The 21567-nt window shown below is 33.0% G+C and overlaps 2 protein-coding genes across 2 annotated transcripts; one reads left to right on the top strand and one right to left on the bottom strand.

The window, feature by feature from the left end:
• The first annotated feature begins 3159 nt into the window (after positions 1 to 3159).
• LOC133669764 (uncharacterized) lies at positions 3160 to 8863 on the top strand. The gene is made up of 11 exons (XM_062090034.1): positions 3160 to 3437; positions 3542 to 3580; positions 4221 to 4312; positions 4807 to 5056; positions 5136 to 5255; positions 5338 to 5413; positions 5853 to 6061; positions 6214 to 6322; positions 7110 to 7202; positions 7613 to 7773; positions 8061 to 8863. The coding sequence occupies exons 1-11, from the start codon at positions 3267 to 3269 to the stop codon at positions 8616 to 8618; spliced, it is 1878 nt and encodes a 625-aa protein (XP_061946018.1). The 5' UTR covers positions 3160 to 3266; the 3' UTR covers positions 8619 to 8863.
• A 17-nt stretch (positions 8864 to 8880) lies between these two features.
• On the bottom strand, positions 8881 to 12558 carry LOC133669763 (multiple C2 domain and transmembrane region protein 6-like). The gene has a single exon (XM_062090033.1). It carries the CDS (start codon positions 12241 to 12243, stop codon positions 9196 to 9198), a length of 3048 nt encoding a protein of 1015 aa, XP_061946017.1. The 5' UTR covers positions 12244 to 12558; the 3' UTR covers positions 8881 to 9195.
• Positions 12559 to 21567: the final 9009 nt, after the last annotated feature.

Raw genomic sequence — 21567 nt, 5'->3', positions numbered from 1 at the left:
GAAACCGATAAATTTTAACCGAACCAAATTGATCTAGTTTTAAAAAAAATATAATATAAATAAATAAATAAATAAGCTTTTTAATAAAGTATTGTTTCTTTTTCTTCTTCATTCTAGTTTTAAATAAATATAATATTTTTTTAATAGTCACAGACAATTCTTTTTCTTCTTCATTCTTGAATCAATATTGTGAAATCTTCATCAAGTCACCTGTCATCATCAACATCAACCACCCCGCCCAAAGCTCCCATAAATGACATGCCTAACTCAACTTTCAATTTACATCTCCTATTCTAGCATTTCAGTTAGTATCGTTTCTTTTATTATGTTTGTTGGATTTGGTACAAATGATTTAACTTATAATTGTATGTTGTACAGGTAGATTTCTTCCTCTATTTACAAAGATTTGCATAAATTCTCAACAATCCTTTTAATTTAACTTCTGTATAAGTTCTTTAGAAAAATTATCAGAATTCCAATGCAAATGAAAATCCGGTTCAGATAACCTAGCACACAGAGTTTAGTGATTTGGGACTAATGCTAATCAGTTAAGAGATTATACTATAGTCGTCCCTAAAGTTGCTGACTGTATCTCTCAAGTCACCAGCAAATATGATAGGGGTATTATTATCATTACAACCCTTATATGTCTATACGAGTTTGGATACTCATTTCCTTCATAGGGATTTGTAAGGGATGTTTTGAGGTACTACAATCTCAGTCATGTTCAAATTCATCCCATTAGATGGACTATTTTATTTTCACTTGAAAAATCATTAAGGATTTTGAAACGAGGAGCCTTTGGTCAGAGTATTTAGACAGTGTTATACCTTGTTCAATAGCATTGAAGAGGGGCCTTCAATCCCTTGATTTTTTTAGTTTTGTCAATAGGCAAAATGAACTAATAAAAAAATACCATAAGGAGAAAATCCTTTTGATAAAAGAATGGAAGGAACTATGAGTAATAATGAGGTATACTAGCTTAGCCAAACCTCAAGATGGGTATACCCATACCTAAGCTAAGTTAAGTTATATTATGCTTGTTTTTAATAATAAAAGTACCTATTATACTCTTGTTAAAATTTGTCTAAACTAGTATATGTATTTGTGGCAAAAGACTACGAATTCTAATACATTGATTTAGGATTTGAGCATGGCAATAAGACCTAATTCTCACTTTTAAAATATAAACATTGGACTTGGAAAGATGGTAATAATCAATTAAGCTTTGGTTCATTTTTTTTTGTTATGATTGAAGTGGAACTGATGTCGTTACTCACTCTTAATGGGTTTATATGGAATCATATTGATCTAGCCTAAGTATGCTTATCATATCAAAAGTCAAAAACATGAAAATAGAATTATGGATGTAGAATTAACTTGTTTACCCTTAATACGACATATGAGAAAAAGTCTAATTAGGATTTACAATCCGCTAGCTAATTTTGAGTGATAAGGAAGTTTATCATTTTCAAGTTAAGATAGGCATGAACACAAAAATCAAATTCACATACATAGTTGCTTACCTTTAATGTGACATAAAAGAAAAAATATAATTATGATTTACAATTACTAGTTCAACTTTGAGTTACGAGAAAAATACAAACCATGTAAGAATTGAGAATATAAAAATATATACACTATATTAATATTTACAATACAAAATCATTTACTCTTAATGTGATATATGAGGAAAAGCCTGAATAGCATTTACAAATCTTAGACCAATTTTGAGTTATGAAAAACATAAATCAATTGACAATCCAAGTAAAAACAATAAGAACAAATTCATAGATCAATCAAATCAAAAACAAATTCATCATAGTTCAAAAACCAATAACAAGTTAAAAATTAATCGAAATAGATAATTCAATGTGTTAAGGGTTTAAAAAGGACATTTAAAGGCTACGAACATCTTTCAGAAAACACTGGAAACAAAATGGATAATATTATGTAAGAATCACGAGATGACACTACCAGTGATACGTGAATCCATACATTGATAAGATTTGGAGAGCATGACTTGTTGGATTAGGTGTACCTTCCTCTCTTCTTCCTTTATGTATTGGCTATCAAGTCTACTTTTACCAAAAAAAAAAAAAAAGAACATCACACTAGAAGTTTCAAGTTTTTTTACTTTTTTTTTCTAGTTGAGGTTTTGTAAATTGTTGTTATAATTGCTGCTATCATAAATGGTTATTTGAGTGGTGGAGAAGAGAGAGGGATCGAGGTTGTTATATCACAACTTAGAAGAAAAAAAAGCAATTACTTTAGTGGTTATATCTCTAATAATTGGAAGGAAGCTCAAACTTTCATATTTATTTTGGTCCTTATTTTTTTTACTTTTCTATCATTTCACTCATAATTTTTTTTTAAGTTTTCTTATTAAAACGGTGGTAAATAATGGATTATGACAATAACAATAAGTATTTTAGAAGCTCTTGTTATATAAACATATTATATATCGACTGTAATTTAGCCTTATATTCTTAAATTTTATTTTAGATAAATTTTGATTATTCTATACTTAGAAAAAACTAAATATTTTAATTATGAATTATTAAAATTTGTATAGCATTTTTGAAATTCTAAATATCAAATAGTTAATCACATTCAACAAAAAGTCTTAATTTTTTTAAAAGAAATAAAAAACACTTTATTAAATATTGTTGAAGAATATTTAATATATTATTGAATAATGCACATGGAAAGCAAATAGAAAGTTAACTAGTTTACCCTTAAATTTGTACAAGTAGAAGTTTTTAAGGACAAAAAATAAAAACTTTCCTACAACAAAACAATAACATGAGCAACAAAAACATTCGTCCAATGTTTGTTTTTTTGGGGCCAAATTTGAGCAAGAAAGTAATGTAAATTTGCTGGTTTGGGTTCAAGAGAGTGTTTCAAAACATAAGTTTCTTCGTGTTTTTAAAATATTTAAATTTTTTATTTTTTTATTAAAAATTAATATTCTTTTAATATTTTGTATTGTTTTGATATACTGATTTTAAAAAAATTTAAAATATATATATTATTTTAATATATTTTAAAATAAAAAAATATTTTAAAAAATAATCATAACCTCATTCTAAAAATTAAAATTACTCTCAAAATAGTCCTTAATAAACCAATCTTGGTATGACTCCGGGTCAACCCGGGCCCAAATTTGACAAACCAGTTTTACTCTCTTTCTCTCTGACATAAACCTCTCGCTAAGCCACTGCTGCTGCAGTTTTCCAGGTGAGAGGAAACAATCAATCAAAGAAATGGAAGACATTGAAGATTTGCTGATTGGTAATGGAAGTGGGTCTCCTCCTGGATTCAGGTTGCCACTGAACGCAGTTGGAGTAAACCTCAAGAAGAACAAGAATAAGCCGCAACTGCATGCCAAGCAACTTTCTGAAACCCCTATCTCTTCCAAGATTCCTGGCACTCAGGTCCTTTCTCTCTGTGTTTAAATTTATGCATGTTCTTTTTTCTATGAGTATGTGTTGGTCTTATTATGTTTTTTTTTCCTTAAAAAAATGCTGTCTTGGTCCAGACAATATATATCAAGACTTTTGGATGCTCCCATAATCAGGCAAGTTTTATGCTTTTCTTTCGAATTCTTTAATCTTTTCCATTTAGATGTTATGAAGTGGTTTATTGATGCTTTACAAGAGATATATTACACGGATTTGGCGGATGCTTAATTTCCAGTAGTTAGGACCTTATCTTGGTTTTGGGTTGGGGGGTTGTTACATGAAGAATTCTGTTGGAAATATCGAGAGCAATTTTTATGGATACCAAGATTTTTTATTTTGGGATATTAAACTGAACTTTCAATTTGTGAAGAACTAAAGTTTTCAATCTGTTTTGGTGGATTTTGTTTTGATCTTTAAGTTACTAGTTTGCTATGATTAATGAAGGTCGGATCTGAAACTATTTACCATGGGAAAGGTGAAGCTTTGCTGTGTTTTGCTGTGAAAGGCAGTACCAGGTGCTGTTGCGATTGTAATCTTATGGCAATTAAGTCATAAATAAAGTGTTTTAGTAGTTATACTGTAAAAAATACCAGTCCTAGCATTATGGATTATTGAGCTTGAACTATAAGTTAAGCAGTTCTTTGTTGGCTATGCATTTAACCATTCCCCAGCAGTTTTTGTGTATCAGAATTTGATAGTGTGAACTCCTTTTTAGTTCTTGTTAATTAGTTTTCTCACAGTTGATAATGGTGGCAGAGTGATAGTGAATATATGGCCGGACAACTTTCATCATTTGGTTATTCATTAAGTGATAGTCCTGAGGAGGCAGACCTGTGGCTGATCAATACGTGAGTTCTTCATTTGTCCCATATTATCTATTAATTTTTATGAGAATGATTGAACTGTGCTGCAATCAGGTGGACTATATGTTTCTTGTACTGTTTTATTGTTCCATGGTTGGTGATTGATGATGCCCACAAGTAATTGTTTGATAGACTAATTGTAATAGTTTTGAATGTCTATGCATTGACAGATGTGGAACTTCAAATTTTGTCTTTGCTGTTCTCATTTCATCTTTTTCACACATTTATTATCAAATTTTTAAATAAAGTCTCAAATTGGCTAAGTTACTAGCTATCTGGATATGCCTGTAGAGATCTGGGGTAGAATTCATGCCCTCAGTCTGTCAGGGTTATCATAGTGCTGAATAGTTATAGGTACTCTGTTCTGTGTTCCTTTGCCAGCATGAATCCTACCCTTTTTCTAGCATAAAGAAAAACACTATTTGATTCAACTTCTTCTTATTACTGGAGTATCAAATGATTCATATTACCTAATGCAGATGCACTGTAAAATCACCAAGTCAATCTGCCATGGACACTCTAATATCAAAGGGTAAAAGTGCAAAAAAACCACTTGTGGTGGCTGGGTGTGTACCTCAAGGAAGTCGGAACGTGAAAGAATTAGAAGGAGTCAGTATAGTTGGAGTCCAGCAAATAGATCGTGTAGTTGAAGTTGTAGAGGAGACTTTAAAAGGTCATGAAGTGCGGCTTTTGAACCGCAAGACATTGCCAGCACTTGACCTCCCCAAGGTGCAAATTTTACATTTTCTTCAATGAGGTTCTTTAACGTTGGTTTTTTTTTAATGAGCAGCTCTATTTCTCATGACAGGTGCGAAAGAACAAATTTGTTGAGATTCTTCCCATTAATGTTGGGTGTTTGGGGGCCTGTACTTATTGCAAGACAAAGCATGCCCGTGGGCATTTAGGGAGCTACACTGTCGATAGCCTTGTAAGTTCATGACATGGACAACTGATACATTTTGCTGCTGTTTGAATTTTTTTTGGTTTTATTATTAAAATTCCATCTGCAGGCAGGGCGTGTAAAAACAGTTATAGATGATGGAGTAAAGGAAATATGGTTGAGTAGTGAAGATACAGGAGCTTATGGTAATATTTTGATGTTTCTATTATTGTGTATGTCGATGATCTGAAATTTTTTCTATTTAGAAATCTTGTTTCTACAGGACTTTTTATTAAAATGATTTTGCTACACATCATTCAATGGTCTATTAGCAACCATTGCTCTTTTTTGCCATGTTACTGTTTGAAGATGCTGCTGATCATTTACATTTCTAATCCCTAAACTAGAGAAATAATAAGTGAGAAATAGATCTACTGCTTACTAATAAGGAAAAATAATTATAAAATTTACCATGTTCATATCATCCAGTGAAATAGAATATTGCTGCTCTGCAGACGGAGTTTTGTTCCATGACTCGTGAAAAAATCTATCATGCTTAGAAAAATAAATAAGTTGAGATGTTAATTGTACTAGTTCTTCACAATACAAGGTGTTGAACGGATTGAATTTCTTGAAATCTTTCAGGTCGCGACATTGGGGTTAATCTCCCAATTTTATTGAATGCTATTGTTGCTGAACTTCCTTCTGATGGAAGCACAATGCTTCGAATTGGGATGACAAATCCACCTTTTATTCTGGAGCACCTGAAAGAGATAGCAGAAGTTCTGCGCCATCCATGTGTATACTCCTTTCTTCACGTGCCAGTGCAGTCTGGTAGTGATGTCATTTTGACTGTAAGTCCCAATATTGCTTAGTGCTGCTAGTAGCTTCTACCTACCCTGTAACAGTCATTCCAGCTGTAATTCTATAATTTGTGTAAGGGTAGCTACTAGAGAATATCATTGTGTAAGAGCCCTTATGTTGATATAACTGTTCTTGTTGACAGGCAATGAATCGAGAATACACTGTGAATGAATTCAGGACTGTGGTTGATACCTTGACTGAGCTAGTTCCGGGGATGCAGATTGCAACTGATATAATATGTGGATTCCCTGGTTAGTTTGCAACTCAATTTCCACTTCGTGGTCCTTTTTGCATACTTTTATTTAAGTCTCACTTTGCTAATTGTATATTTCTAGAACAGTATGACATAGAAGTTATTGGCCCCTTTCAAGTGAAATTGCTCAAGTGAATTATCCTGATATGACATTTGTAATTTCTAGATTGTGAAATCATATATGTCACTAGAATTTTTGGTACTCCATCAGTTCGGTAACAATTGACTCTTTCTAACTTTTCAAAGTCAATATAACTTTAACTAGTTTTTTTTTCTTTTCAATTTTATGTTAGTTGATCTTTAACAAAAAGGTTGCAATAAAACATTAACTGTAAAGTTTCTAAAATTTAATTTTTGAAAATTTTTTGTCAAAAAAATTCAATTAAAAAGAGTAGGTCAGAGTTAAAAATTGTTGACTCATGGAATTTATGAGGGCAAGGGCATTAGGAGTATTGTGGAAGCTAGGCTTTCTTTTTCCTTTTCTTTTTGTTATTTTGGTTATTTTTCCGGAATAACTTCGGAACAATTGAAGCAGAAATTTGATTATTGAGGGTATCGATGATATTGGATATGAAGGACCCCAATTCTTATTTCAGATTATTTACGAGTGGTTTTGACATTACTTGGAGGAATTATTTACCGGTGATAGAGAGAGATAAAAAAACAGTTGGAAGATCCAAGACCTTGTCAGGAGTTTGTATTCATTTACAACACCCTCTATAAAAAGTATTTGGTGTTTTAGCTGGATAGTCCTTGACATGACAGACTTTCCTTGGGTTTTGCAGGTGAAACAGATAAAGATTTTTCTCAAACTGTCAACCTTATTAAAGCGTACAAGTTTGCTCAAGTTCATATCTCGCAGTTCTATCCTAGACCAGGTATGCTGTTGATGACTTCACCTTTTGCTTAGATTTTATCATTACCCTTCTAATTATGTTTTAGCCTGGTGTTGCTCAGGGTACTTGTTTTTTTTTTCCGATGTTTTTTTATTCTTTTCTTTCGGTTTCATCAAATGTACAATGAGTGGCAATTGGGAAAAGTTGTATATTTCATGGAAGAAAAACAGCATTTATTTCTTTTTGTATCGTGAGCGACTGCTGTGTTATGAAAAACAGCATTTTCTGTTATGAAAGCTCGTCTCTCTGTTATTTCATTTTGACATCTAGTATGTCCTGTTCACTGTGAGTGTATTATGAAAATTTATGTGGTACCCATGCCATAATGGACTCTGTGTAATTGCATCGACTTTGTGGTTATTTTCTATCTTAAATCTGCTTTCTGATTTCAGGGACACCTGCTGCAAGGATGAAGAAGGTTCCAAGTAACATAGTGAAGCAAAGAAGCCGTGAATTGACTTCTGTGTTTGAAGCTTTCACTCCTTACAATGGAATGGAGGGCAGAGTGGAAAGAATATGGATAACAGATATCGCCACTGATGGAATTCACTTGGTAAGATGAAAGCATCTAAATGAAACACTCTGGTTCTAAGGCGTCATGGAAAGGTTACTAGGATTGCATGTTAAATGTTTTTCTGATATGTTTCGTATGTTCTGCTCGCTTCTCTTTCAATTTGAGAGCCCCCCCCACCCTCACTTCCTTCCTTTCCTAGCTTAGTTCAAATGGAGAACTTGCTTCCTTTTGTTTTCCTTTCTTTTTTTGAATTGAATGGAGAACTTTATTAGCTTATGATTCAGCCTCCTATTTTCATTTTCTGATTAGTTCTTTCATTTCCCAAGGTTGGCCACACAAAAGCATACGTGCAGGTGCTCATAGTTGCTCAAGAAAGCATGCTGGGTACTTCAGCTATTGTTAAGATAACCTCCGTTGGAAGGTGGTCAGTTTTTGGAGAAGTGATTGAGACTCTCTACCAAATAAATCAGAAATCCAAGTCCGTCAAGAAAATGCGCAGCGAGGAAAAATGTTCTCCCTGTTCCGACCCATATGACAGCTGTGCATGTTCCGGAGAGTCAGAACCTTGTGCTTGTGGACCAGAGAGCTGTGGAGGACAGAGTACTTTAGAACAAAGTGGTGTTTTGCAGAATGAAGTGCTTCGAGAAGATCAAAATAGAAGAAATCTCGTTGGATGGTTACTAAGAAAGCGGAAAAATCAGGCACAGAAAATGGTGGAGAATGGTATCGCGTCGGGATCCCAGAAAAAGCAAGAATGGGCCAAAGGAGCTCCGGAGGAGTGGGGTGTTGTGGATAGGGCACTCCTAGGAGGATTAATTGTCAGCGTTTTTACTACTGTAGCTTTACTAATACTTCTGGGATTTAAGACCATGTCATCCAAGTGAGCTTCATGTGTTGCGTTTTACTTCTCCAATTCTTTGTGGGAGGATTTTCATGAAAGATTTGACGAATATGGGAAATTTTTGTTTTGTAAAAGGCTAGAGTTCTGTTACAATGTTGTTGAGGAATAGCTACATATTGCAAATCCCTTGGGAATTGTGTAAGGCACTCCTTTCTTTTGCAATGATTAACATGTAAGCACTTCAGTTTTTTCATACAAATCTATTACTTGATATTAGAAACTGCTTCACACTGTGTAGCCGTCGCTTTTGTTTTGCCAGCTTTTTGGGGCATTGTTTACCATTCATTAAGTATAAAATATGATTGCTCATAGACAGTACAGAATCTGGAATAAAGAGCAAAAAGAATAGTTGGGTTTCATACATGGGATTGAAGAAATGTGGGATATGCATATTCAGCAAAAGCGAGATTGTTTTGTGGATTTGGTGTGAGGCAGAAAGTACCCTAGCTGCTTTCCTCCTGTCTTCTGCTGTCATGACATTGGTGGAATTATTTACTAGATCGTATTTCCTTGTCCAGAATCAAGCAAATAAGGTGTTTTAAGTTATAGCAGTTTCCAACTCAAAGTAACATATCTGCTCTGGACGGTAATCTCTTGAAGAAGTTGACAGGCACAGAGGGCATCCTGCTCCTGAACCTGGGATGTCGAAGCACGTAGAGTCCAACCAGCACTGCCACTACCTGGAATAGAGTGACATAAATAAGTACAGCCCCGATTAATGAAAAGAGGATAAAGATTGCCGTAGCCCTTGGATCCCTCCAACTTAGTAGTGCCTGAGCTCTTTCCCCTTGGCTTGCCAAATCTCCAACCACTGTCTGCACCCTACCGGCAACACTTCTCATCCTGTCATATCTCATCCTCACAATGTCCGATGGCCGGGATGCTGGGAATGTATCAAATTCCTCATCAAGTTCATCTGGATGGGCGTTGTCTGCCTGTGAAAGCCTAGTATCCATGTGAGGAGGGTGCCTTGGCCTGAACCGATAATTCCATAACCCAATCACACACAGATAGAGAAAGATTGTGGACAGTATCAACTCTGGATAGCAAACCAGTATGAAGAACAACACGTGCACTAGACATGTTGTTATTGGATTTCTCCAGTAGCAAATGTCATTAAACCATTTACAGACAGCCGTGACCCCTGAAAGCATTGACATCATGCGATGAACATTAGCTTTGCTTCTCCTCAAACTCCACATATGGTAATCCACATCTAACATGTACTCCACAGCTTCACGCCTAAGCGGTGGCTCAGATCTTGCTAGCCTTGCTGCCACTATCTGCATTGCCTGGTGGCGGAGCCAGTCAATGTGCCTAACAGAAATTGGGTGGTAATAGTGCATTTTGGGAAGCAATGGCTTGCCATAGTGAGCCAACATATTAACCCAAGCTGTGCATGTAAACCTTAATGCCAAGTGAAGTTCCCCATGCTTCTTTAATCCAGAGTGGGTAAGAACTAGCAATGGATAGTAATGTGTATATATTCGATCAGTTTCCAAAGTTGATAGCCGAATCCTTACCTTCCCAATTCTCTGATCTCTTGCATCTTCTTTGCTTCCATTAATGTGGCAATTGTCAAAGACACCAATGGTGATCACAGTGCAAGGATCATAAACATCCCAAGTATACTGCTCATTCCAACGAGGATTCAGAGTATCGAGAATTGTTCTGGTTCGAACCCATTTGTTGCCATACTTGGACACACAATACGCATCAGTAGTCCTGCCGTCCTTTCCCTTCAATGGCAGCAGATTTCGTGCACTGAGAATCCCAAGTTCAAGGATTCCAATATTTTGCTTCCTCAGGTGCTTGGATGACGGCTGCAGATCACTGCTAAAATGCGTAGACTCATCAAGGACGTGATACCCTGCATCTAAACAGAGACAGAGTAGGATCTTGCTTGAGAATTTATCTTTCTTCTTGTCACCCTCTTCTATGAACGAAGGCCTGAGGAGATTTAACCAGCGAGGATCTGGGAGCTTATGCGCCTCAAGTCTTGTTGGTACATCCCTAACTGATAAAATGACCCTTCCCAGTATCTCATCCTTGCCTTGTCCTATCCTGTCCTCAACAGACACAATTATGAAATCCTCAAAAGGCTCAGACGCAACAAATATAAGCTCATCATTCCAAATTGGATTAATGGTTCGCATCTGAGAAGGCTTAGTGACCCTTAACTGATTTCCAAGTTGAACTTTTACATACACATCTGGCATGCGGCCCCTATCGGAGGGGACAAGATCTTGGGCTTCAATGACATGAACTCGAAGGTAATACAGCTTCGGCGAAAAGTAGACCTTCGATCGTGTGTTGGAAAGGTTCGTATGACTAATGTCATGAGCATCACTATGCCATGCCTCAGGAAATGACTCATCAGCCTGTGTTCCCATCCAAACTGCAAGCATAATCTCTCCTCTGGTCTTGATCCCCTTCTTGTCCTCCAATATGTACCACTGAGGAGCCAGAGGACTATCCGGTGGCACTCGAAGAGGGACTTCCGATAGATCAAAAAAAACTCTGCCCACAAAATCATCCTTGCCAAAATCCTTATCCTTCACAGTAACTTCAAGTAAATTGGACTGCAATCTATCCTTTGCGAATGCAAATATTTGCATCCACACCGGGCTTTGGTTCTTCTCCAAGTATTTAGTCTTTCCTTTATAGTTCCCCAGCTTAACTTCAACATATGGATCAAGACTCCCAGAAACATCCATAACAGGAAGATCTCTGGCCTTAACCACACTCACATACAAGTAATGCATCTGCTCCACCAAATCATAAGTACTTGCCATCTTGTCCCATCCTCTGTATCGCATACGTGCAGCCACCGGTGGACTGGTCTCTACCAACAAGAATTCAGGATTCTGCATAGGCATCTGCATATTCATAGCAGTAGGTGGCCCTGCTCGAGCAAAATCAGTCCTTGTCTCAACTGTAGGAGCCTTTTCTTTCATAACTTGAGGCTGAAATCCGAAACCGGTAGACACAGGAGGAGCCGGAGCAGCAGCGGGAGCAGCAGTTGCAGTCCCTATAGTGTGAAAAGTCCTCACTTCTTTATCCTTATTTTTCTTCTTCTTCTTCTTCTCGTGATCATCAATAACATCTTCTTGAAGCATGGTGGTCTTGTTTTCTTGAAATACTGGAGTTGCTTCAGTCTCAATATTGCCAGCATTTGTCGGAGGAGGAGGAGTAGGAGGGTGGCTACCATCATGTGCTGCATAAATCTTGAGTGCTATATCACCTTTGACATGCGAAAAGGGGCCACGTTTATCAAGAGGGTATCGCTGGGGATCAATGGCCTCGGAATCAGATAATAAAGGCACAGAGATTCCAGAGATCCTAACACAACCAAGAAAGTTCTTGTGGTGGCCGCCTTTTCGATCATTGTACACAACAACTTCAATGGTCTTGTTGGGAAGATCTCTTGGGTTTCTTACATTGAAAACAAGCTTTTCATTCCAAATAGGGTTAAGCTCCTGAGGCTTGGTTTGGGTCCTCTGTCTTTGCTCATCAAAGTCTACCTCTACGTAAGGACTGGCTGAACCATGGCCATCTTTGGGCATAAGGTCACAAGCATCGTGAACTTCCACTACTAGTATGGTCATGGTGTGATGGTAGTTGAGGGAGAGGCTTGAAGGGGTTCGTAAGATCTGCTCGGACAATAATTTGTTAGCTAAAAACGAAAGGAATGGAGGTGGTGGGTGGTGAAAGAGTGGGGGTTGGAGATGAGGCGCTTAATTTTGGAGTACGAAGACAGGAACATGAGTGGGGATAGAGGCAGATTCTGGTGGGCACATTTTAACATTTGTGAGCTTACTAAGTGCAGGGTCTTGATTTTCTTCGATGGGGAGAGAAAGAGGCTGTGTTTCTTGGTGTTAGTCTTCCTATGCAATTATGATGTGGGGACTGACTTGATGAAGATGAAGATAACGCCTAGGTGAGGGGAACAAGTGCAAATTAACTCTTGAGTTATTTAACTCATTTTTATTTTTATTTTTATTTTTATTTTATTTTATTTTTTTTATTAATATAAATACCTGAATAATTTGTGTATCTCGATTAATCCTATAAATTTTAAAATTAATAAATTAATGATCTATAAATTTTCAGTGATCATCTCATAAGAACTCGAACATAAAATTATAAAAGAAAGAAATCTTTTAACTTGAAGTTTTTATCATTGACAAACTCTAGATGGATAATTACCGGGAGGTTTTTTTCTAAAAGCAATCCCTCCTTTTCTTTCAAAAGGATCTCTCGTTTTCAAGGTATTAGGCAGATCCATTATTAATTCATCCATGGAGATTGTCTAGTCCTTTAAGCCTAAAAGGTCACCAAAGCAGATTGATTCTCCCTTTATGCATCACATTCACTTTCTGCTCTTCTTTTTGCATAATATTGAATCCACACTCCTTCCTTTCTGTACAAGGATTACCGTGGAAGTTGTTTTTAAAATATTTTTAATTTGGAAATATATAAAAGTTATATTTTTTAAAAAAAGAATTATTTTTAATATTAAAATAACTAAAAAAAATTAAAATTTACCCTACTGATATCGGTCGGTGAATCGAGGCCCGAGGGTAATTCTGTAAACTAATCATCTACCTGAATTCTCTTCTCGTTAATGTTATGAACTCAGCAAGCCCAACTTCTTTGACCTCTTTATGCTTTTGTCTTTAAAAAAGAAAAACATAAAGACAAAACCCTAGTTGAGATGTGTTGGTAGCATGTCAGCAACCAGGTTTGATGCGTCAGCTTGATTATTCAAGACTTCATCTGAACATTTGCTTAGCTTGAAAGGCTTCGAGGGCTAAAAGGATAGAGAAAATTGGAACAGAGGGAATTTTGTGACGAAATTTCTCCAAGTCTGATTGAGTGTAGATTCTTTCTTTTTTATTACCAGCCATGACCTGTCCACCATCCGTTCGTCCTTGCTAGTTAAGCAAATTCAAATTCATAACATTCGAGATTCAAGCTTTGACTAATAAAGACCATATTTATCGATGGCATTTTTGTTAATATGATAGATATTATTTTTTACAATATTTTTTTATTTTTTTTAAACATCAACGCATCTAAACACATAAAACATTACTTTAAAACAAAAAAAAATTAAAACTTTCAAAAAATATAATCTGACCGCACTTGTAAAGACACCCAGAATAATTAATAATATCCAAATTACACAAGAACTCAAGCTTCTTCGTATTTTCTTTCCTTTTTTGCCCTTGCTGCCAAAATGTTTCATTAAGAAATATCTAATTAAAGCTAGTAAATATACTTTTCTTACCTGTTAATGGTAAATTGTAAATTATAAATTATTTATTTTACATCTCTCTCTCTCTCTCTCTCTCTCTCTCTCTCTCTCTCTCTCTCTATATATATATATATATATATATATATATTATTCACATTTTTTTCTCTTTTTCTTTGTTTCTTTTGATCTGCATTATTTTAAAGTTGTGTCCAAAGGGTCCCCCAACCTTTCACCAATTTTTCTATGTGGTAAGGGAATAATCTGGGGGTAGAATTTAATATAGTTTCTGTCATTCAACATAACTATACTGACAATTACCGGTTACCTATTGAATGTTTGGTAGGATGGTTAAAATTGTTTTTTAAAATATTTTTAATTTAAAAATATATTAAAATAATATTTTTTTATTTTTTAAATTATTTTTAATATTAGTACATGAAACAATACGAAAATATCAAAATAAAATATTAATTTAAAGTAAATTTAAAAATAAAGAGGGATTATTGGCCATTGATTATGCAAACTCCTTGATGTCTAACAACCATTGTCAGCTGATCAGGCAGTCTACAGCTTGTTCTATTTGGAACCATATTACCGACAATTACAAAATTTATGATGCCAATAATAGCCTTCCTTCCTTCCTCCAGCCAGCAACCACTGTCTAGCCTCGTTTATATATAAATAAAATTCTTCATTTTTTAGGATTATAATTTAACAAAACACTGATGTTAACATTTTTTTCCTAATTATTTTTTATTTTCCACTGCCTCCCCATCCTCCTAACACTCAACTTAGGCAACCTTATCTCAGTCTCCAGCCCTCATCTTCAAGATAGACCTCACCTTTGTCTCTCTTTTTCAGCCATTGCTTCTATTTATAGCCATCCACCTGCGGCTAACATGTATTTCTCCCAACCTTTACTATTATCAACGCCACCACCACTCATAAGCTTTTTATTTAACTAATTTGAGGTATATTTACCTACCCCTCTATTAATTTGTGAATTTTTTAGGAAAAAATTTTCAGGATTTAGATTAGGATTTTTATTGATTTTGCCTAACTGAAGATTAATTAGATATAAAACATATGCAATAATTAATGACAACACTTATTTGACTTCTAAGTAATACAAATGTAATATAAACAAAATGATTTGGTCAAAACAAAAATAAACAAAAATGTTTTGAAACTTAATGCAAATCTGAATCCGTTATGTAATTTTAAAGCACTAAAATTGAAATTCAAACCTAAGTTCAATATGTAATGTCCTGATACTAAAAAAACTACAAATCTCAGTTTATAGCTTTTTCTCTTATGCCTAGGTATTGAAACCGTTGTATGATTAGTTTGTAGTATAATTGAACCCTAAATTGAAATCTTAAGAAAACAATATCAAAATAAACCCAAATTTAATATGTAGTGCGATTTCACCCTTATTAAGCAGTATATAAAATTTCAATTAATTCTGAGGTGGTTTGCTTAGGGTTCTCAATGAGTTGTGTTTTGCGACAAAATTACAACAAGTTTTAAATAACATCTTTTCTTTTTATTTTTTTTGTCTTTTATGCTACCAATATGTTTAGAGACAGTAACAAAAAAAAATATCATTTTTTTTGTACTAGGATGTCATAGACACAAGGAACAAGAAGAAGATTGATGTAAACATTGAAAACTTAAAAAACACTAGGAAAATAAATTTTTCAAAAAGAAATGACTTGATTTCGAAGCCTAACTCTGATGCCAAACAATGCAACCCCCGTGATCACATGGTCACGCAAGTCACAATCAAGACTGAGATTTGATACTAGAAAGCCTAAAGAGATCTGTTAGGAGTGTGACACAATAAAAATCTGTCCCAAGACACCAACACTATTGGAATGAAATTGAATGGCGCCATAAAGCTAGTTAATATTTGATAAGTTAGATTCAGTTCATTCAAGAACCAAAAAATACAAGAATCTCTCTCACATGTTAAACTAAAAAGTTCATAAGTATTGTTGATACAAAAAAGTGTTGAAACTTAGGCTTACAAGAGAACTTTTAAAAACTTAACTGTAATGGATTTATCCTTGTGGGTTGAATTAACCCACTTACAAAACTTATTCAAAACATATACTAGTAAGCCCAAAACTTGATCCAAACAAGCTTAGCTGAAAACAAAGTATTTATTAAGTTCAAACAAGCCTTGAGCTATAGCTGAAATAATAAAAATAAAACCTATAAATTAATTTCCTATGCTATTGTGAAAAGAGAAGAAGATAACAAAACAATACAAGTCTGATATAAGGTTAATTTATAGCCTACAATTTTGTTCAATGATCCTAAAAATCAATTTGTCATTAAATATCACCGACCCTTCTTTTCTTGTATAGCTACGATGAATAAGAAATATTTGTAAGAAAAGGATTTTGGAACATTAATGAATCATTTCCATACTTTAAAATTATATTGCAGCCTATTAAAGATCCATGTAAGATTAAGAAATTCTCAAAACAAGCTGCCACATCATTGTAGAGAAATGATTCTTGCCAAATAAAAAATCCACAAGTCAAAAGAAAGTAAATAACAAAATTCATATAGCATGTTTTAATCGATATCATAAGGACTTCCTGAACTCTGACCCACCTGAAATTTTACCTCAACATATAAGAATACCTCTAAAATATCATAGTAAAGTTTCAGATCTATCCAACAATTTGACTTGGAGTTATGCTCAATAGCGTAAAATTAGATAGTAAAAAATTTTATATCAAAATTCAAATCTGATCTTGTTTGGATCGTGTCAAAGTACTCAATTCAATTAGATAATTTTCATCGAGAAATTAAGATCTCAATTTAGTTCCTAATTTATATACTTATCCTTTATCCTCAATTGGACATAAATATTTTAAATAATTTTCAATCAGGTAGTTTTGTCCATGCTCATTAAAATTTTTGTGGAATTTTTAAATTAAGAAGGATCAAGTTGACAAGTGTGAGAAAAACCTAATTGATAAAAGCTATAAATTAAGAAAAAAGGTAATATAGGCTAGGGACTAAATTGAGGTTTTTCCTTTTTATTATTTACAGTTTGGATTTACTTTCCAAGGTATATTTAAATTGCCTTGGGATTGTGTTTAGGAAAAAAGCCATGTTAGCATTAGCAATTAATATATAGAGGAAAACTGATGTGTAATCTATAGATAGCGCATGTAATATATGTATAATTACTGTTTGTGTATTATTGTGAGAATTATTTTTTTCACTGTATCAATTTAAAAAACAATATTTTTTTTCTGTGCTAATACGGGAAAATACTGCTAGAAGGGTATTGTAGTAATTTGAGGAGGAAGGTCCAGAAATAAGAAAGGAGATTATGCGATGGGACAAGGAAAGTCTGCATCAGAAGGTACTGAGTGGAGGCGGTTGCTTTCCAATATTTTCAGTGATTGGCCTTTGACTTGCAGGTGCATCAGCGGCGGGTGGAGCTCTCTATTTTTAAACACAAATTAGTATAGTAATTAATTATTTCTCTCGTCTCCAAATTAAAGTTGCTTTCTTCTCTTGTCTTTTTTCCGAAATTAAATAGTGTATTGATTGATCTTCCTTGATTAAAAATTGTTTCAGCATAAAGGTGTTCATGCTCCATGGGAGATCTCAAGCTCGAGCTCATTGTTCCATGTATATATTACCATGTTTTTTTTTTTCCATTTCTTTCTATTTGTATTATTTTATATGCGTTAAGTTTTCGTATTCGAAGATAATTATGATTTTGCGAGATTAAAATTTAAATGGGATTAAAAATACAAATTATAAAAATAAGAATTGCATTTAACAAAGAGCGATTAAATACTTTATTGCTTTGAAAATCAATTTATATTTTGAAATCAAACTTTATTTTTTATATATTTTTAGTTTTAAATGTTAAGAAACAAGAAAGAAAATTTCTGAAATATCTTGAAAAAAAATACTAAATTAATTTTTGTATCAGAGTTTGTCTTTCCAAGTAGAGTTGAACGAAAATATAAATTATTTCTCAGAATAAATAACATATAGTCCAATTATATTCAAAAATAAACTTGCATTGTCTGTTTCTAAATAACATTTGTCCAATTATATTTAAAAATAAATTTACAGAATAAATAACATATCATCCAATTATTCAACGAAAATATAAATTATCTTCCAGAATAGATTATCGTCCAATTATCTTCAAAAATAAACTTGCATTGTCCGCTTCTAAAAAAGTTAATAATAAACTATTTCGAATTGTTTATTTCAACGGCTGGACCATGCGTTTTTTAAAAATTAATATTATTTTAAAACATTTTAAAATAAAATTGTTTGTGAAAAACAACCTCAGCGCACCAAGAAACACTCTGTAACAATGGCCAGTTATCTAATAAACACGTGTACAATCGATATTTTGGTACCGTTTATTTCAACGGCTGGGCCATCTTTTCAAAAACATTAATATTATTTTAAAACATTTTAAAATAAAATTGTTTGTGAAAAACAACCTCCGCGCACCAAGAAACATTGTGTAGCAATGGCCAGTTACGTGATAAACACGTGTACAAGATAGCAATCCCAAAGACGGACGTAACTATCTTCTGCAGATTGTCAGTCAACCTCAAGATGGAAGCTCACTCATCTTGTCCTTATCTTTTATTATTTTTCAAACACCAGTGGACAAGATAAACTCCAAAATCCAAACCCCAATTTCCCTTTTATTTATTTATTTATTTATGCTCACAGTTAAAAACAATTCTACACATGGAAGGACAGCTGTCTTCTCTGTAGCCAATCTGCACTGTGAAATAAATAAATAAATAAATAAAAATCAATCTTCTTGTGTGTGTTATTATCCATAAGGCAGAATCTTATTTTGTTTCTTATAATAGATGGCAAAGTGTTGGGGGTGAGAAAAAAATTGAAAAACAGATTAAATTGAAAAAAATAAAAAAAATAATTAAAAAACCTGAACCGTGAAAAAAAATCGATTAAACGGATTAAAATTTTTAAAAAATTAACCTGTTCGGTTCGGTTTCGATTTTATAAGTTTGAAACCAAAAACAAACCTAAACTGGAAAAAAACTGTTTCAAACCGGAAAAAAATTAAGCTAAACCAAGCTAAAATTAAAAAAAAAAAAAATGATCACCCAAGTGAATACTCCATTCACATGTTAATTAAAATTAAAATATTAATTTTAAATTTGAATGAAGAACTGGAGACAAGAAAAACCTATACCTCTCGAGATTACAAGGCAGTGATATAGTAGAAGCGTGAGAAATTAATGTCCCATCACATAATTAAATACAAAACTAATTAAATTAGTTTATATGTATTTATATAAACTAATGTTTTGTTTTATTTTTTTCTTACAAATAATGATTAAGGCACATACTGTGTGTCGGCATTGGACAGCATAGTGAGTCAGTGACAATACATTTTGCAATAATTACAGCTTTAACTTATAATAGTAGATGCTGCAAAAGAATGGCATCGATGCATGTGTTTGCTTCATTCTCTTTTGTATTTTGTTCGTAGCCACCCACGTGCAAGAGCACATGCCCGGTCTTGGCTTCTTCTGCCAGCGCATTAACATCATCTTTTTTCTTTTTTCTTTTTTTTTTCATCTGATATTAAGGAAATACTAGAAAAGCAGCAAATACGTTAGGTACGTACAGTACGGTGTGTGTCGCCGACGCTACTTTTGTTATAAAGGCATAGGCCTCCTAAAAGCATACCACGTTTATTGTAATTAAAATAATGGTATTGATTATATTTTAAAGTTATTTTTATTTGAAAATATATTAAAATAATATTATTTAAATTATTTTTAATATCATACGATATGATAAAAACAAAAAGAAATATTTTCAAAATTTTAAACTCATGAAAAGAAGAAACAACAAAAGATAAAGAACAATGACCCAAGTTTTCATTGTGGGCATGGCATGTGATCGGTCAGCAAAAACATGCCGAGTGAAGGCTGTTTCCTCATATCTGGTCCCTGTAATGGGTTAGGATCCATGCATTGTCCTTGGGCTTGAAAAATGAAAACACAGGTAAAATTCTTTATCAATCTAAAAAATTTTACAATTTTTATCTTGCTTGGAAAGTTAGTTTTGTTCGTTTTCTAATTTCTATGTTAGAGAAAGAAGAGAAAAACCATATAAAAAAAAAAAACTTTGTGTTAATGAGTCCTTTTTCTAGAGAGAATTCATAAACATGATAGAGAAGTCAAATCAGGTTCAATTTTGATTTTATGAATTCTGTTGATTTTTATTTTTGATATTAATTTTGAGGAAGTCAGATAAAGTTTTTAATTTAATTTAAATAATGAAATTTAAAGTGAGATGACTAAAATGAAAACAAGAATAAAATTCATGGTCAATCTCAAAATTTTTAAAATTATTATTTTGATTTAAAAATTCATTTTGTTCATTCTTCAATCCCTCAATTAGAGAAAAAAAAAGATAAACATGTTGATAAATGGAGAAGAAGAGAAAAAGTCATCGTTCAATCACAATCTGACAACCATAAAGGAAGATTTTGGTGTTAATGAGTTTCTCTTCTAGAGAGAATTTAGTAGAGGTGGTTTTCTTCTCTAAAACATGACAAGGAAGTTAGATTAGGTTCAGTTTTGATTTGATTTGATTTTTTTTTATTTTTTTTATATTGATTTTGGGGTTACCAGATGAAAATTGATTGAAAAAATAGATGTTTACCCCCTAAAAAAAAGTTGACAACCATAAAGAAAGATTTTGGTGTTAATGAGTTCCTTTTATATAGAGAGAATTCAGTAAAAGTGGTCAGGGAAGTTAGATGATTCGGTTTTGATTTCATGAATTTGATTGATCCTCCCCCTACTTTTCATTTACCATAGTGGTGGTTGGAATATAGACCCACCACCATAAAAAAACCTATTCATCCACTTAATAATAATAATAAAAAGAAGCGGACAATACGTTGTCACCTTTTCAGTCAAATAATAAAATAGAAAGGGTCTTGGCACACGAGCCTGGTTTTGTAGACCCAAGCACTTGACTTCTTTTCTTTGCTCATTTTTACTTTTTAAGAATTTTTACTTTTTTTTTCTCAAAGATTTGAAATAAATTTTTAAATAAATTTAAAAATATCTTTTAAATATTAACATTATATTCTTTTTAATAAAATTATTGAGCGAAGATTTGTGATCATTTTACTTCTTAAGTTTAATTTTTTTGGTTTTTCATTGCATTTTTTATCACATAATTACATTAAAAATAAACTAAACTAATGTATTATTCTTATATTTTTAGTACATATACAACATAATTAAGAAAATATTCTTTTATTAAAATATTCTTTTATGATTCTCATAATTGTTTGGTCCAACAAACAAATATTTTGATAAATGAATTTCCTAAAAAAATAAATTTTAAAATATGTTTTTAAAACTTGGTGATCTTTCAAAGAGATTGTTGTATTTTTTTTCATATTTTATATAAATAATTTTTATTTCCATGATATATTTATAAAAATAAAATTTATCAATTCTTTGTTAAAGAAAAACCTCCAAGATTAATAAACAGAAAATTCAAGATTAAAGAACAACACGTATACAATTTTTAAATAAAAAAATCCACAATACTAATGTATTTTTTTATTATATTTAAAATTAATTTGAATTTCTACGAAAATCAA

Source organism: Populus nigra, chromosome 12 (assembly GCF_951802175.1).
Source record: "Populus nigra chromosome 12, ddPopNigr1.1, whole genome shotgun sequence".
Taxonomy (NCBI): domain Eukaryota; kingdom Viridiplantae; phylum Streptophyta; class Magnoliopsida; order Malpighiales; family Salicaceae; genus Populus; species Populus nigra.
The sequence above is the reverse complement of the archived record's forward strand: the minus strand, read 5'-3'. Positions and strand labels throughout refer to the sequence as shown.

Excerpts from the sequence above, each read along its gene's own strand:
- LOC133669763 (XM_062090033.1), bottom strand. The coding sequence starts at position 12,243 with ATGACCATACTAGTAGTGGAAGTTCACGATGCTTGTGACCTTATGCCC.
- LOC133669764 (XM_062090034.1), top strand. The coding sequence starts at position 3,267 with ATGGAAGACATTGAAGATTTGCTGATTGGTAATGGAAGTGGGTCTCCT. Across the intron at positions 4,313-4,806 it reads GACCTGTGGCTGATCAATAC|ATGCACTGTAAAATCACCAA; the intron begins GTGAGTTCTTCA and ends TACCTAATGCAG. Across the intron at positions 7,203-7,612 it reads GCAGTTCTATCCTAGACCAG|GGACACCTGCTGCAAGGATG; the intron begins GTATGCTGTTGA and ends TTCTGATTTCAG.